Source organism: Physcomitrium patens, chromosome 19 (genome assembly GCF_059467195.1).
Source record: "Physcomitrium patens ecotype Gransden chromosome 19, ASM5946719v1, whole genome shotgun sequence".
NCBI lineage: Eukaryota > Viridiplantae > Streptophyta > Bryopsida > Funariales > Funariaceae > Physcomitrium > Physcomitrium patens.
This window is the reverse complement of record NC_143428.1, coordinates 10,319,641-10,334,488: the sequence shown is the minus strand read 5'-3', so window position 1 is coordinate 10,334,488 and position 14,848 is coordinate 10,319,641. Positions and strand designations below refer to the sequence as shown.

Below are 14,848 nucleotides of genomic sequence, written 5' to 3'. Positions count from 1 at the left end.
TCTATGTTCTTAGAGTAGATTAAAATATTTTTTACATAACAAACAATAAAGTCATAAAATAACCCACAAAAGACATCATTCATTAAATGTTAAAATGCAACTAGTGCATTTGTGAATCCAAAAGGTATGACATTACATTCAAAATGTCTATACTTGGTTCAAATTGTAGTCTTTTATTCATCTCTTTTTTTAAGGCATATGAAATTGTATACTCCTTCTGGATCTATTTTTATATAGATCTTTATTTCATTGAGTTAATCACAAAGTTCTAAAATCAAAGACAAAAAATATATGTTTTTTAATAATGATCTTGTTGAGTCCTTAATAGTCCATACACATTCACAAAGATATGTCTTTTTTCTTCACAAATAAGATAGAAATTCTTGTTGGAGATTTAAAATTTTGTATCCAATTCTTAGTCAAGTTTTTGTCAATATATTCTTTAAGTACATCCAACTTGTTTTGCAATAAATTATAGATTAGATCAAATAGTGGTTGAGCTGTGTCTTTAAAATCAATTGAATAGTCATAGGAACAATTTTCTAAAAGAATATTTATATTTTCTTTTAAAAAATGCCTTAATAATCTTAATACTTGCTTGGAATGCAATTTGAAGTCTTTTTCCTATTGAAAATAAGTGTAGCATATATAGCAAAAGTTGATCCTTCTTTTCCTATATGCATGAAAGCTCTTGCACCTATCAATAAAGATTTGATTGTATTGAATTTATGGATTCTATTAAACTAGCAAAATCCTAGGTTGAATTAGAAAAAATATCAATGTTACAAGAAATTCAATCTATTTGAAGATTATAATTTTTTAACCATGATAATTCTAAAATAATTAGATTAGAAATAAATTTAATAACATTAAATATTATTGAATTACTATAATCTTTAGTTACTACATCTAAAAGAACTATTTCACAAATAATATCTCTAAAAGATAACAAACAACCATCTATGACTTTTACATACATGGATTTATTTTTTTGAATTAAAATCTTTTCTTATTTTTTAATAAAAGCTTTGTCTACAAAATAAGTCAAAGCTCTTGAATCTAACAAGATAAAGACTTTGTGATTTTTTAGTCCTAAAAAATCTTCTATTATAAAACAAGGTGAGGGATCTAAAAAAATAATATGACCTTTACTAGGTGTTATGCAAGATTTCAATTGTACAATTCCTATTGTAATTAGAGAAACTTGTTTTCTAATATATTTTCTTTTTTTGTAACTATGCTTCTCATTTTGTGAGTATGTTATTTTTTTGGATAATATTGAGTGGTATGTTTAAGTTTTCTATAATATAAGTATAATCTTTTTTAATGACATCAAGTTTTTTCTTACTTAGTAAGAGATTTGAAATGTATTGTACCAATTTACATAGGTTTTGGCCTTAATGAATAAGCTTATAAAAAGTTAGAAGTTGTCGCCATAACTTGATTTATACATCTTTAATCAAACCTTTATTCTTAGCATCTTTCAAAGAGTAGATTGTCGCCTTCAATGGCTTGAGCAATAAATTGCTCCAATGAGTCTGCTCTTTGTATTGTCAATAATAAATCTTTGACATTTTTTTTCAATCTATATCAAAATTGATTGATAAGAATTTTATCATTCTAATCTATATTACATACAAGGTTTTGAAATTCTATTATATATTGTGGCTGAATGTAATCTTTATCATAAAATAGGAGTTTGGTCTTTGCTATCATTTTTCAATCACTTTTTTCAAATGTAATTATAAAGACTTATAAGAATGAATTAAGATTATAAAAAAGTCATGAATCTTTTTCCATCAAAAATACAAACTAATAGAGAGCATTCCCGAATAGAAGTGCACCTATAAATTCAACTTGAGTAAATCCATTAGGGTATTAGAAAGGATGCAACCTTAAAAAGAGCTTCACTTGTTGTAGAAATCTTCAAAACTTTGGTCTTGTTCTGTTAAACTTCTCTGATATACTTATCCTTGCCTCCTTCATACTTATAGAAACAAGGCTTTTTGTATTTAATTATAAATTTGATCTACTTGCTTCTCTCAACTATACAACTTCTTGGCATAGAGTCTAAACCTTGTTATTGACTCCTTCTATAGGCATAGGAATTGTATCTCTATGATTCACATTAAAAATACATGAGATTTTAATCCTAAGAGTATTCTTAAGCTCATTGAGATCTACAATAGTTATAAATCTAATCTCCCTTTAGACAATATCTATTGATGTTCAGTAGAGATCAGCTGACAAAGGAATGACTATAGTCTTCGAATGTTATGAATGTAATAACAAGTGGCAAATATAAAAACTTTTTCATATCTTATAGTTGTCTGGATTGTCTCTTTGATAATAAAATTGTATAATATCTGAACCATCTCTAATAGTGCCATCATACTATGTTGTTACATCTTGCATAGATTTTTACATACGTCTTTGTATATATTTAGTATCAGAAGTATTCACACCTATATTAACTAGTCGTTCTCTACCTCCTTGGCAATGAAAGAAATATTCAATAGGATTAACAAATCCTTGTTCTTGCAATGAATTATTGTGTGGGCTGCATCATGCTAAAGCTTTATCACTTGGTAATATCCTTGCTTGTCTTTTTCATTTTATCCATTATTGACCTACTAGTGAGGATATTTGTCCCAAATTGACAAAGCTTCTTTTAGATCCACTTTCTATCATCGTAAAGAACAAGTTGTTGTTATCAATAGATTCTACTACAAATCGTTGGCTTACGTTTCAAATATTATTAAGTATGACATCCACATCCTTATCATCTGCACCTACATGTACTATAGCAACAAGAACAACCTTGTTTACATAATCATCATATCCTATGCTTAATCCTTCTTCAAGAAGGCAGCGATCAACAATTCTTTCTAATGATACTAGAAATATTAAAGCACCTTATTTACCTTTGATTATGAACGTACTCTTGATTATATCTTTTATTGTATTAGATGTGAGCAACTTGATTGCTAGATTGCTACAATTGCTTACCATTTGGATAAGCATGAGTATAAGATCTCTTCAAGTACATATATTAGTAGCATCAAGATGAGCATGAGACACCATGATACAGTCATGCAGTGTTGATCATCTTAGTATCTTATTCATCTTGTACATCATGAACGCTCCTACAATTGTATCTTGTATTGTATATACAATAGGCATCCAATTCTAAGGTAACAAGATGCACTTATCAATAGCAAGAAGTATATCACATTCAGCTTTAGAAGAATATGATGATGCATAGAATATGTTCATTTCATCTCCATCAAAGTCTGCATTGAATTTTGCAGAAACAAATGGATTGATTCTTATATTATAAGAGTCAGGGATCATCCTTGCTCTAAATGCCATAAGGGACATCCTTTGAAGAGACAGTTGTCTATTAAGTAGTACATAATCTCCATCCTTTTGTTTTTTAAGATTACTAGAGAAGAATAAAAGAACACCTACTTCATCAACATCTGTATTAAAATCAGGAGTTATTACAACTCTTGCATAATGCTTATTTCTCTTTCCAATGATGTACCTTCTAAATGTACTTTTCTTTCTTCACATCCTATTTATTAGAGATCCTTCATTGTTCTCAAACAAGTCCTTTCCTATTATTCTATAGTGCTCTTTATATACGATAGAAGCATTACCATTATTTCTTAGTATTGAAGTATATAGTCTAGCAAGGCTATCTTGAGGACGTGAAGAGAGTTTGATGCAATTAGCAACAACAAGTATATGATTCATTATTAAATCCTTGGGATTTGATCATTTGATAAAGCACTGAGCATATCCTTCATAGTAGAAGCTGATATAATATAGCTTGGTTCTTTCTTATCAACAAAACATATCCTCTTTGGATCAAACATATATATTCTTGCATGATCTTTACAATTAGAATATACTTTCATTCTTTTAATCTTCTCTATAGAATCAAATGAACTACATCTAGGACATATCATCTCTGTAACTTTTGTTATCTCCTTCAAGCATAATGGATTGAATACTGGTTTTTTGAGTTGTATGAATCCTATATGTCTTAGAAAATGTTCTGGATCAAAACTTATAAAGTAGTAAACCAAAGCTCTTGTTCGCAAAGCGGGAGAACCTATGTCATTCTTATTAATAATTTGTGTTGAGCATGTTCAAGTAATCTACTTTGTAGAATAAAAAGAGAACGATACAATCTTAAACTGGCTAGCCATTGTGGTAGTGGTAAATACTTACTACCATGGACTGTATAAAAAATCAAAAAAGATGTCACATGTATGTAATTGAAAACAATTACATGTAGTACCCACATCCACAACTATGTTCATACCTGGTGTACACAAAACACAACAAATAGATCTCTCAAGATTTATAGAAAGCATTGAGATGGATAGTAGTATTATTAAGCTGTATCATACTATGATACTATATATTATAGATCTAATCGAGAACATAAGAGTTGATAATTGTAAGTAACTATGAATATCATCCATAGTTTTTTCTTTCATAGATGACTCAAATAAACTCACAAGTTAAATTATAACAGAGTAATCTGCAACTTCTAATACCAAATGAGAATTTTTACAAAAAAAGGTAGTCTACTCTCTTTAAAAAAAACAATCAATGTTTAAAAAACTAAAAGTTAGTTTAAAAGTGGATAGTTTACAACCTTTAAAATATAATAATAGAAGTGAAGTAATTCACTCATTTTAAAAATAAAATAAGAATAACAAATTAACATTCTTATTCAATTGTCAAGAACATAAATTTTAATGAACTAAAAGATCAATAAATTCTTTTATTACTCAAAAAGACTAAAAAAATCACTCAAAGATGATATAATATTAAATTAGAATGGCTATTGCCAAAGATAAGAAGACTAGAAAGTCTTGAAATAAGATTGAAGGCTAGAATGATGTTGACAAGAGTGAAGAAGACTTTATTTTTACTTCCATATATATATATTATTTAACTAAGAGCTATATAGCAATATTCTATATGACTTCTAATGTATGTTCAATTTGCAAGACACATATCTTTACGTACAAGGTAAGTTTCATATATGTGCACCACATCATTAGTTTGTACCACAAGTTACTTACATGTGCCATACATGGCTAACTTATTGGCAAAGTTTCTAACCTATGATCAACTATTGATATGTATAAAGACAAATGTGCATCTATGGAGCTTCTAAGAAGTTTTGCCATACGATAATATCAAATGTACCTACATTTATATTTACCTAGCACTTCTTATCTAAGTAAACATGTATGTCCATAATACACAGTTGAAAGATGCAATTGAGAGAATTTTGTTAAGAATCGGAAAGCCAATTAAAATGAGCCAACACACAAATTTGTACCTAATCTAAGTTGCTAGTGAAATATTATAAAGATGCTCTTTTTCTTTGAACAACATTAAATAAAGACATGAAGGATAAGTCTAAAAGTCATAGAAATTAGTGGAATGGCTACATGGACATTCCCCTCCTTTTGTTCAATTCATTGATAAATTTGTAGAATTGTATTGTTTGTATGGCATGGAAAGATGTCCATGCAATAAAAGAGGATGTTCACCTAGTAGTTCCCTAAATTTATTATGATTAAAGGAGGCAATGAAAGAAGTTAGAGAATCTTTTTCACTATTGTGGAAGAATCAACAAGAGGTATCAACAACTCTCAAATCTACTTTTAAACCATTGGTCTACATAATTTTTCTCAAGAGAAAATCTCCACACCATTTTTGTACTTTGAAGCCTGCAATTAAACATACAAAGAAATAATTGTCCAAGATCCAAAAGAATAATCTCAATAAGTTGCAATGTCCTATGATAAAACACCAGTTCAATTTTTTTATGAACAAAGACCAAGTATTTAGTACAAGATATTGACAAGTTCAAGTAATTTTGATTATAGGCTAAATTAATAAATGTGAAAATCATAAAAAGGTTAACCTGTTGTTCAACCAAATAAATACTTTGAGATGAAAATGTTCACATGCATTCATGCAAACAAAATTAAAAATTTCAATTGTTTGTTATCTGTTCAACGAATTATGTTGTAAAACTTTATTTCACTAATTCTTTTATATTTTTTAAAAAATTTATGTTCAAGGGTTTTACATGTGTTAAATTGGATTCATTACCTAGAGGGTTTGGAAATAATCTTTGCAGGTTACAAACGAGAATTCAATTTCGGCATTCAATTATTTCAGTGTCTGTTTCAGGAGTACCTCACATTTAACACAGCTAAAATTAGCGTTTTATTCTTTTCTGTAAAAGACTAAAATTTTATTTCACAGCTAATAATGTGGGCCGAAAACTACGAAAAAGTAACTTGCATATTTTTGTAATAAAAAAATAAAAATAAAAATAAAAAAGGCAACAAAGTCCTTGCGTTATTTCATGATACCTTCATATGTAAAACATCCTTGTGAATGGACCCAGAATAAGATTTTCAAGATTATTATCCTCTCTCATCTCACCATATACCAACTTCAACCAAGCATTTACAACATATTAACTAAACAAACTTATACAAAGATCCCTGTCGAACGAATATGCAAGATGTCAAAAGTTTCAATCGTATATGTAAAGATATGGAGAGAAAAAGAGAGATGTGGATATAAATACATTGGTAAACTCTCTGCTCATTATGAATGTTAACTTCCCCTCATCAAGTCAATGACCATCATCTCCAAGTCTCAACTGTCGAGCTTGAATTTCTCAACTGCATCACTAATCTACAGATATTGGCATGACGATACACAATTCCCAGCTGAGAAGAATATAAACTATACATGGCACTGCAGTTTTGAAGCGGGGCTCGTGGGCACACCCATGTGAAGAAGGCAACCGAAAGCAAGTGCTCTCAGCACATAGGGTTCCCGATTCTATCCTCGCATTATACGCAATCCGCCAACCAAGACTTGAAATTGGTTGATATTTTAGCAACCAAGGAACCACTATAAACTATGTAGAGTCAAAAAGGGGAATTACTGCGCAGGCAAAACAGGAGGTGGAGCAGCAGCGGCAGCAGCAGCTGCATAGTGATGCCGATGTCTTTGTCTTACATATATAACAAACAATAAGCTCAGGAGAAGTGTGACTAGCAATGCATCAAGTTCATCCACAGTCATGTTGCTCCACCACTCCTCAAGATTTGCCTGTGCGTCCGGCAAGGAATCGATAACCTTCACCTGCATTAACAGAGCGCCATAGCCCCTCAAAATGTGGATCCTCAAGTATTACATAACAGTTTAGTAAAACTCTTAACCGATGTAAATGCAACACAAAGCCTGAATCAAACCGAATGAAGTATAATACCAGAAAACTCCCACTGTAATGCTGTCGTAACCAAAGACTAGTGAGAGCAAGAGTAACGGGTACAAATGCTGCTGGCTCTTCCTCAAGTGCTTCATCATAGTACCGCTTCGCAAGATGCAGATCCAATGGCAAACCCAACCCTCGCTCATGCATGTAGCCCAGGTTAAACATTGCCTGTGAGCTATGCTTCTCCTTTGCTCTGATGTAGGCCTCACCTGCTCTCTCCAGATCTTTGGCTGCCCCCTGATAAAAACAAATAGAAAATCTGGTATAAAATTCTGCGAAATCACGCTAGAAGCTTCGTGTTGCAGTTCAATAAACTACAAACGAGGAACTAATGATGAAATTCTCGATCTTACTAACGTGGTCTGAGGATATTTTGTTGAAAGAACTTACAACAAGCAAGTTAAGTTTAATACTCTCAAACTAACAACCTTCTTCCTTGAACGACGTGTCTAAGAACAGTCAATCATCGGCTCCAACTCAGACGACACTCAAGTTCCAAGAATTGAGAGACATGCATGCTTAAAAAGGTTGAGTTTTCACACATACTCGACCATAATAGTAAGCGTCTCCTAACAGCAACGACGCATGCTCGTTGCCCTGCTCAGAGGAATGTCGCCACAGGTTATGTGCTCGCTGGTGGCGCTCTTCAGTTTTGCAAATGCCAGAGCTTCCGATGCAAATCCCAACTCGGTACTTCTCAAGCAGCCAAGCTGCATTACTTTGGCCTACTTCATATCCAAGCTCCGCAGTGCGAGAATACAGTACTAACGCTTTGCCGACATGGCCCTTGATATAAAACTCTAAAGCTTGACGCATCAATCTTCCCCAGGGGCCCCTCTCTGCTACAAGCTTGTACAATGCCGCAGCCTATACGACAGTAATTTTTAGTAGGCAATCCAGTTCAAGGTCACTTTGTCAACACCAAACTAATACAGACCGGATGAATGTACTCGTAACAATATCATTATGTTCCAATGTACACAATAAGAGCCCATAGAGCCTGCACTTACGTGAGCAAGATCTTTCTTCATGCCTGCCGTGCCTTTATGCAACATAATTGCAAGATGATATCGCGCTTTGAGGTGCCCCTTGTTGGCAGCGTCCACCAGAAGATCCCTGGCACGTGAGTAGTCTTTTTCAACTCCCAAGCCCTTCAAATACAGGATGCCGAGATTATAAAATCCATCCACATTGCTAGCCTCTGTAGCACGTTGAAAATATTCCCTAGCCTGGCACATATGACCACAACTATTGCAATTACAACGTCGAATAAACAACATTCCATAGAGAATGATTATGCCCGCTCGAAAAATTGGCTGAAAGTTCAACCTAGTGAATGTTATGCCCGGTATTTGATATAACTAAGACAAACAGCAGGAATCAAAAAAGGAGACCAGCTCGTAACACAGCACAAGCGGTAAACATTTGCCTCGGGACGCATACCTTGGTGTAATTTTTGCCTTCTACACCTTGTCCTTTAATATAAAGAAAACCTATCCCATTCAGGGCAGAATGCTGCTTCCGTGCAGTAGCAGCCTTAAACCACTCTAAAGCCTTGGTGTAATTCCTCTCTACACCATATCCACGTGCGTATATCTCCCCTAACAGCTCGAACGGTCGTGACTCACCCTTCTCAACTGCCTTCAGCAACCAGAGGAGTGCTTTGCTGTGATCACGCCGAACACCTCGCAAGCCATAGTAGTAGAACACTCCAAGCTGAAACATAAAATCTGGATGCCCCTTGCGAGCCTGATACTCTAAAAACTGGAAGTCGTCGTCCTCTTCTCCTCGGAACTTTTTCAACACATCCTTGCTCTCTTCTAATCCATAATTCAACCGCACGTACTCCAAGAGAGGACCCTCTCTGGAACTTACAAAACTCGCCATGGTTATGGCAGCGAGCTCAGAGTATAGTTTCACAGCTTTTTCATATTCCTACACAAAAACAAATCATGTGCTGTCAGAAAATATACGGTCAAAAACGTCCGTATTTAATGATTTGAAATCCTTCTGCGATAAACAGACACCCAAGGGGTTGAGCTGACCAAGAAACTGCATTCCATAAATTACCTGTGTTTCCACTTATCCATTTCATAATAATCTAGATAGGAGGCAAACCAAGCACCTGATTGCGGTAGTAGCGGTAGGCAAGTGCCATCTTTGACTGTGGATTTCCACCTTCTTTAGCGAACTCGTGATAAAGATAAGCCTTGGCGTCACTGTATGGTACACCGATAGCCATCCAATTCAAGAAACCGAGTGTTGACTGAGCATGAGGATTCCCAATATCTGCCTCCGATCGCAGGATTTCAATCGCCTCACTTAACATGCCGGGATCTTCTTCATTTACCGCTAAAATCATCTTCCGAATCCCGGAAGCACACTGGAACACATCACAGTGACGATACATACAACTAAAAAGGAGACACATACTTGATATATTCTACACACAACCGTCCAACAAAATGCAGACTTAAACCCTATTTCACCTAAACTAAACAACTTTTGCAGATTAGCCAAGATCAAATTCAGCAGATCATGCCCGTGTTAAACAGAGACTTCGTTTTTGCGAAACAAAACATGAACCATGGGCAAGAAAATAATTAACAAAAACAGTGTATTACAGTAAAATACCTGTAACGTACCTGTTTGTGACGAGTATCCCAGTTAGGTGGTTGCTCTAGGATCTGACTCCACGATCCAGGATCCAAGTCCTCATCGGTCCGCTGTGAATCCTGAGCATCACTGAATTCATCCCATTCGGGGGGAGCCTCTTCAACCTCCGTCTGCAAGCTCTCGGATGACCCATCATCACCATCCGAAAGGTTACCGTCGTCTCTGTTATCATCTGAGTCTGAACCTAGAAATAACAGGATGGTTGAACCACCTTTTTTGGAGGGACTAGCCGCTGAGGCACGAAGCGCAAGGAGCGATAACACCGAGACCAACGCCAACACGTGGAGGATTGACCGTCCCCTCCGCCAACCTAATAAGCCCATCTGAACTCACTCACTCACTCACTCACTCACTCACTCACTCACCCGGGTTAACTGATCAGTCTTCCAAAACACTACCCCCGCTAGCCTGAAAATCCGAGCCCTCCACACAACAATTTCTAATCAACCACGCCCACATCACCCTGTTCACATCATCATCATCATCATCTCAACATCATCCACTTCGTGAAGCTCCTTCCAAGGCATCCCGAATCCACCCGAGGAATCGACCATGCGAAATAAATCCACGCAAAGTGCGCTCCTCTCGCAAACGACCTTCAGACCATCCTCCGACACCTCGTTCACCTGATTTCCGCACCCTAAACTAGACCCTCCCACAAAATTCCTCAAAAATCCAAACCAACATCCTTGATCCTCCTCTCCCATCCCATGACGCTCAATCTCAACCTCCGTGCCCAACCACAAAAAAAAGGGGGGGCAAACTCAAAATTCCGACAAACCCTCACAAACACGAGAGCTCTTCTTCACCTCTAACCCTCTCCCTCCCCCTCGTCACAACAACCACACCTCCCCCCAAACCTTCCAAGACCTCCTTCAAAACCTAACTTAACTTCCTCCTCCCTCCTCCTCGAGATTGATTATCGACCTGCGAGATCTGTTCTGCACGAAGCCATCAATCAATCAATCTATCTATCTATCAATCTATCAATCCTCCTCCTCTGCACGAGGATTGCATCAGTAATAGCGCAGAATTGTGTGAAGTAGCTGCTGCCTGATAAATGAAGGGCCCGGAAAGGATTCGATTGGCAGTGGGGAATAGTAAGGGAAATACGAAGCAAGCAAGTATGCAAAGAAAAGCAAAGGGAAGGGAAGGGAATGGGAAGGCAGGGAAGCAAGTAAGCTTCGGGACGGCGACTGGAAGCTCAAATGTGGTAGAATCCCCCACTTCCCCTTCCCCATTCTTTAAGATTGAAGACGACTGTTCCGGGCGGAATCCACGCAGGGGCTGCTTTGAGGAATGGCCACATCATTATTAGATTCTATGCCAGTTACATAGTGCCAGGTAAGAACCCCACATTCCAGTTTTTACGCTTTTCCAGAAGTGACTTGGATTAGTGAGTGAAGTGGTGATTCTGGAGTCGACGCCTGGATGGATGATGTGTATGGATTGATGGATATAGTGGTGGATGTGGTTTATGGATGAATTTGTGGATGAATGAAAATGAGATAGATTATTTGCGTGGATGGATAGATGGATGAATACAGTGGATACGAAAATCAAATTACAAAGATAATCATGATCTGAATAGACATCTATTAAGTGCTGTTAAAATTTATGAAGAAAAATAAAATAAAAATAAAAATAAAAACTTTAACAACACGTGGAAAGAATTGTAAGGATCATTTTTTAATATCACATAATTGTGTGTGTATGTATATATATATATATACACATATAATTAGCTGTTTAATTTATATTGTAACTAAGTTTAAGTAATACAGACTTTTTTTTGAAATTATTTGGTATCAAATTGTGTTGATAGAATGTATTTGAAAACCATGCCACCATAATATTTTCAACCACATTCACTGCTATCTTGTAAAATAAGCATGATTTCAAAATCAAGCTACTAACATAATTGGATGGTAATCAATCCAATTCAAACTTGATTTTTAAATTATTTTCTTATCAAAAGGATTAAATATACATATATACGAAATTTTCAAAATTCACGTCTAATTTTTTTTTTTTTTTTTTTTGTATGAGTAAGTCCTACAGGCTAAGATTACTACTTAATGGACATGCATAAAAGCAATAAATTTTGAATATATTTTCGCATTTTGTATTATGACATATTTGTTACCAAAAAACTAACATTACAGACTAACATAACAGTCTTTTGAAAATTAGTACTAAATACAAATATTAAATTATTATATAAAAATATCCAAAAAAATGAATAAGAATAATAATAGACATTACAGCTGTGAAGAATTTGCTTCGACATTATGGTATAGATACAATAAATCATGGTAATAAAAATTATAATTCTATTTAAAATAATTTAATTTAAATTTAAGTAAATTAATTAGTTTAAGAGCTTATTCTTAAAACATATGTTGGTCAAAAACAATACAAATAAAGTAAACCAAGTTATATCCAAATATTATTTTTACTATATGTAATATTAGAGTGTATATATATATATATATATATATATATATTTTCTGCATGAAGAATATTAAATGGACCTAGTGTTTTACTAAATTTATCTATACATCACGACAAATTGGCACATGGATTTTTTAGCTCTTCTTCATCATTAAAACTATCATCTGCATTTGGATTATAAGAATTATGGTTTTTTGTAAATACAATTTATATAATCATGAAAATACGACAAATATCAATGGTTACCAACAACTATAATTAATGGATATTTTCCTTTGTCTTGCCTTAACATATTTATAAGGTCATATATATTCAAATTTTTTCATGTTTATCATGTACTATAATTTTCTATTTTTGATATTATAATTAGTGTATAGAGATGGAAGAGGAAATTGTGTATTCTATAGTTATTTGTATTTTGCAATGGAAACTAAGATATACATGTGTGCTCTACGAAAGGAATATTTTGAAAGTATAGAAGAGATGAAAGATAATATAGATACATTTGCATATAGTTAAGGATATATTGTTTGCAAACATTACTATGATAAAGATTGCATTGATTTTAAATATGATAGAAGAAGATTTTATTGTGAAAAAAACAATCATATTTATCAACAAAATAATGAAAGTCGATTGACTGAATGCCTATTTGAGTTGCATACCTATGATTTGTATAGTGGTACTTAATAGCACTTAGAAGTTGGGAATGGTCTTCATAACCATGAACCTTTTTATTTTCTTTCATATCATTCAATTTTCAGCATCTTCAACCAACACAAAAAGAAATGACATCATGGTTGATTATTGCAAAGGTGGAGTCAAAAAAACATCATGATTGTCTTGTTAAAAAATAATTCTAGTAGCAAATATATTGCTTGTATTATTTACAATGAGCGGCAAAGATTGCATCATATCGCACTTGGTGGTCGTTCACTTATTATTTGCCTTATGAAAACTATACATGTTGTTAATTATTACTTTACTTATCAATGTAATATAGACAATAAGATAAATTCTCTATTTTTTGTACATTCCAACTCAGTAGGACTTGCAAAAAGATATATTTCTTCTATTGTTATGGATTCTACATACAAAATAAATAGGTTTAGAATACTTATATTATATATTATAGAAAAAAATATATTTTTTTTTTAACATCATTTGTATTATTTTTCTATCAAAAGAAACAAAACCTTTTTTTTATTAGGTATTTATTCAACTTCTTTAATTTTATGGAGATATTTGATTCATATACATTGGTACTAAAAAAGATTTGGCATTAATAAATGCCATTGAATTAATACTTCTTACTTTAATTTTTTTATTTTATATTTGATAAATCCAAAAAATATATATTATCAAATTATAAAAAATATTTTTTAAATAAAAAAAAATATATTAGACTTCATTTCTTGTACATTGGACCATTGTATTTAGTGCTTCTTCTAAAAAGCTTTACAATCTAAAATAGTATCAAAGACATGAATTTCAAAGAAAGAAAATTCAATACACTCTTATGTCACTCAAAAAGATTAAAAAATCATTCAAAGATGGTAATATATTGAATTAGAATGGCTCTTGCCAAATAAAAGAAGACTAAAAAGTCTTGAAACAAGAATAAAGACTAGAAAGGCATTAACAAGAGTAAAGAAGGTTTAACTCTTGCCTCTATACATAATATCTAATTAAGAGCTATATGACAATGTTCTATAAGACTTTTAATATGTATTGACTTTGCAAGATACATATCTTAAGAACATGAGAATGACTAGAAGGTGCAAATGACAAACCTTGTTGTTTTTCAAGTCAATATGTGATCTTAAAATCAAATCTAAATAATGATATGTTCCAACAAGCCTTACAATGATTTAACACCAGTCTTAACATGAAGTACTTGAGGTTCTTGTGATTTATATAGACAATAATTGGTCTAGAATTGCTTTTTAGATAATGATGCCATTCCTAAAAAGAATCCACAATTATAAAAAGTTTTTTATTGTTGATTTCATAGTTGATCTCTATTGCTAAAAATTTCTTAAAATAAAAAGCTATTAGATGGAATTTATCATCTGTTGCCAATTGCAACAATATCACACCCATGGCAAATTTTAATACATGTGTTTCTATGAAAAATACCTTCAAAAAGTAAACATAATATAAAATTGAAGTAAAAATAAATTTATTTTTAAAAGCATCAAACAATGCTTTGACTTCTTTATTCTACTTAAGTGTGTCTTTATAAGTGAAATATATAAGTAGAGCTGCAACTTAAAAGAAGTTCTTAATGAAGATCCAATGTCACGGACATAGAAATACAGCCTCGAGATCTAACAAGAAGTTCAAGAAGAACTGGCAAGAACTACATTAATCAAATGAATA

The 14,848-nt window shown here is 33.1% G+C and overlaps 1 protein-coding gene across 2 annotated transcripts; it reads right to left on the bottom strand.

Moving 5' to 3' along the window:
• Positions 1-6,624: 6,624 nt before the first annotated feature.
• LOC112296086 (ERAD-associated E3 ubiquitin-protein ligase component HRD3A) lies at positions 6,625-10,344 on the bottom strand. Of its 2 annotated transcripts, none has more exons than XM_073529014.2 (7): positions 9,982-10,344; positions 9,462-9,779; positions 8,780-9,271; positions 8,347-8,565; positions 7,883-8,203; positions 7,331-7,573; positions 6,625-7,203 (listed from the first exon to the last, which is right to left on the bottom strand). In XM_073529014.2, exons 1-7 carry the CDS (start codon positions 10,333-10,335, stop codon positions 7,000-7,002), a joined length of 2,151 nt encoding a protein of 716 aa, XP_073385115.1. In that variant the 5' UTR covers positions 10,336-10,344; the 3' UTR covers positions 6,625-6,999. The 2 variants fall into 2 exon arrangements, with proteins under 2 accessions (XP_073385115.1, XP_024404001.1); XM_024548233.3 differs by having other exon boundaries at positions 9,462-9,719.
• Between the last annotated feature and the right edge of the window lie 4,504 nt (positions 10,345-14,848).

Bases quoted from the DNA above. Each gene is read 5' to 3' on its own strand.
- LOC112296086 (XM_073529014.2), bottom strand. From the start codon at position 10,335: ATGGGCTTATTAGGTTGGCGGAGGGGACGGTCAATCCTCCACGTGTTG. The intron at 9,780-9,981 runs GTACGTTACAGG...GGTTGTGTGTAG, and splicing joins GGGATACTCGTCACAAACAG to AATATATCAAGTATGTGTCT. The intron at 7,574-7,882 runs GTATGTGTGAAA...TGTTTTTATCAG, and splicing joins ACGCTTACTATTATGGTCGA to GGGGCAGCCAAAGATCTGGA.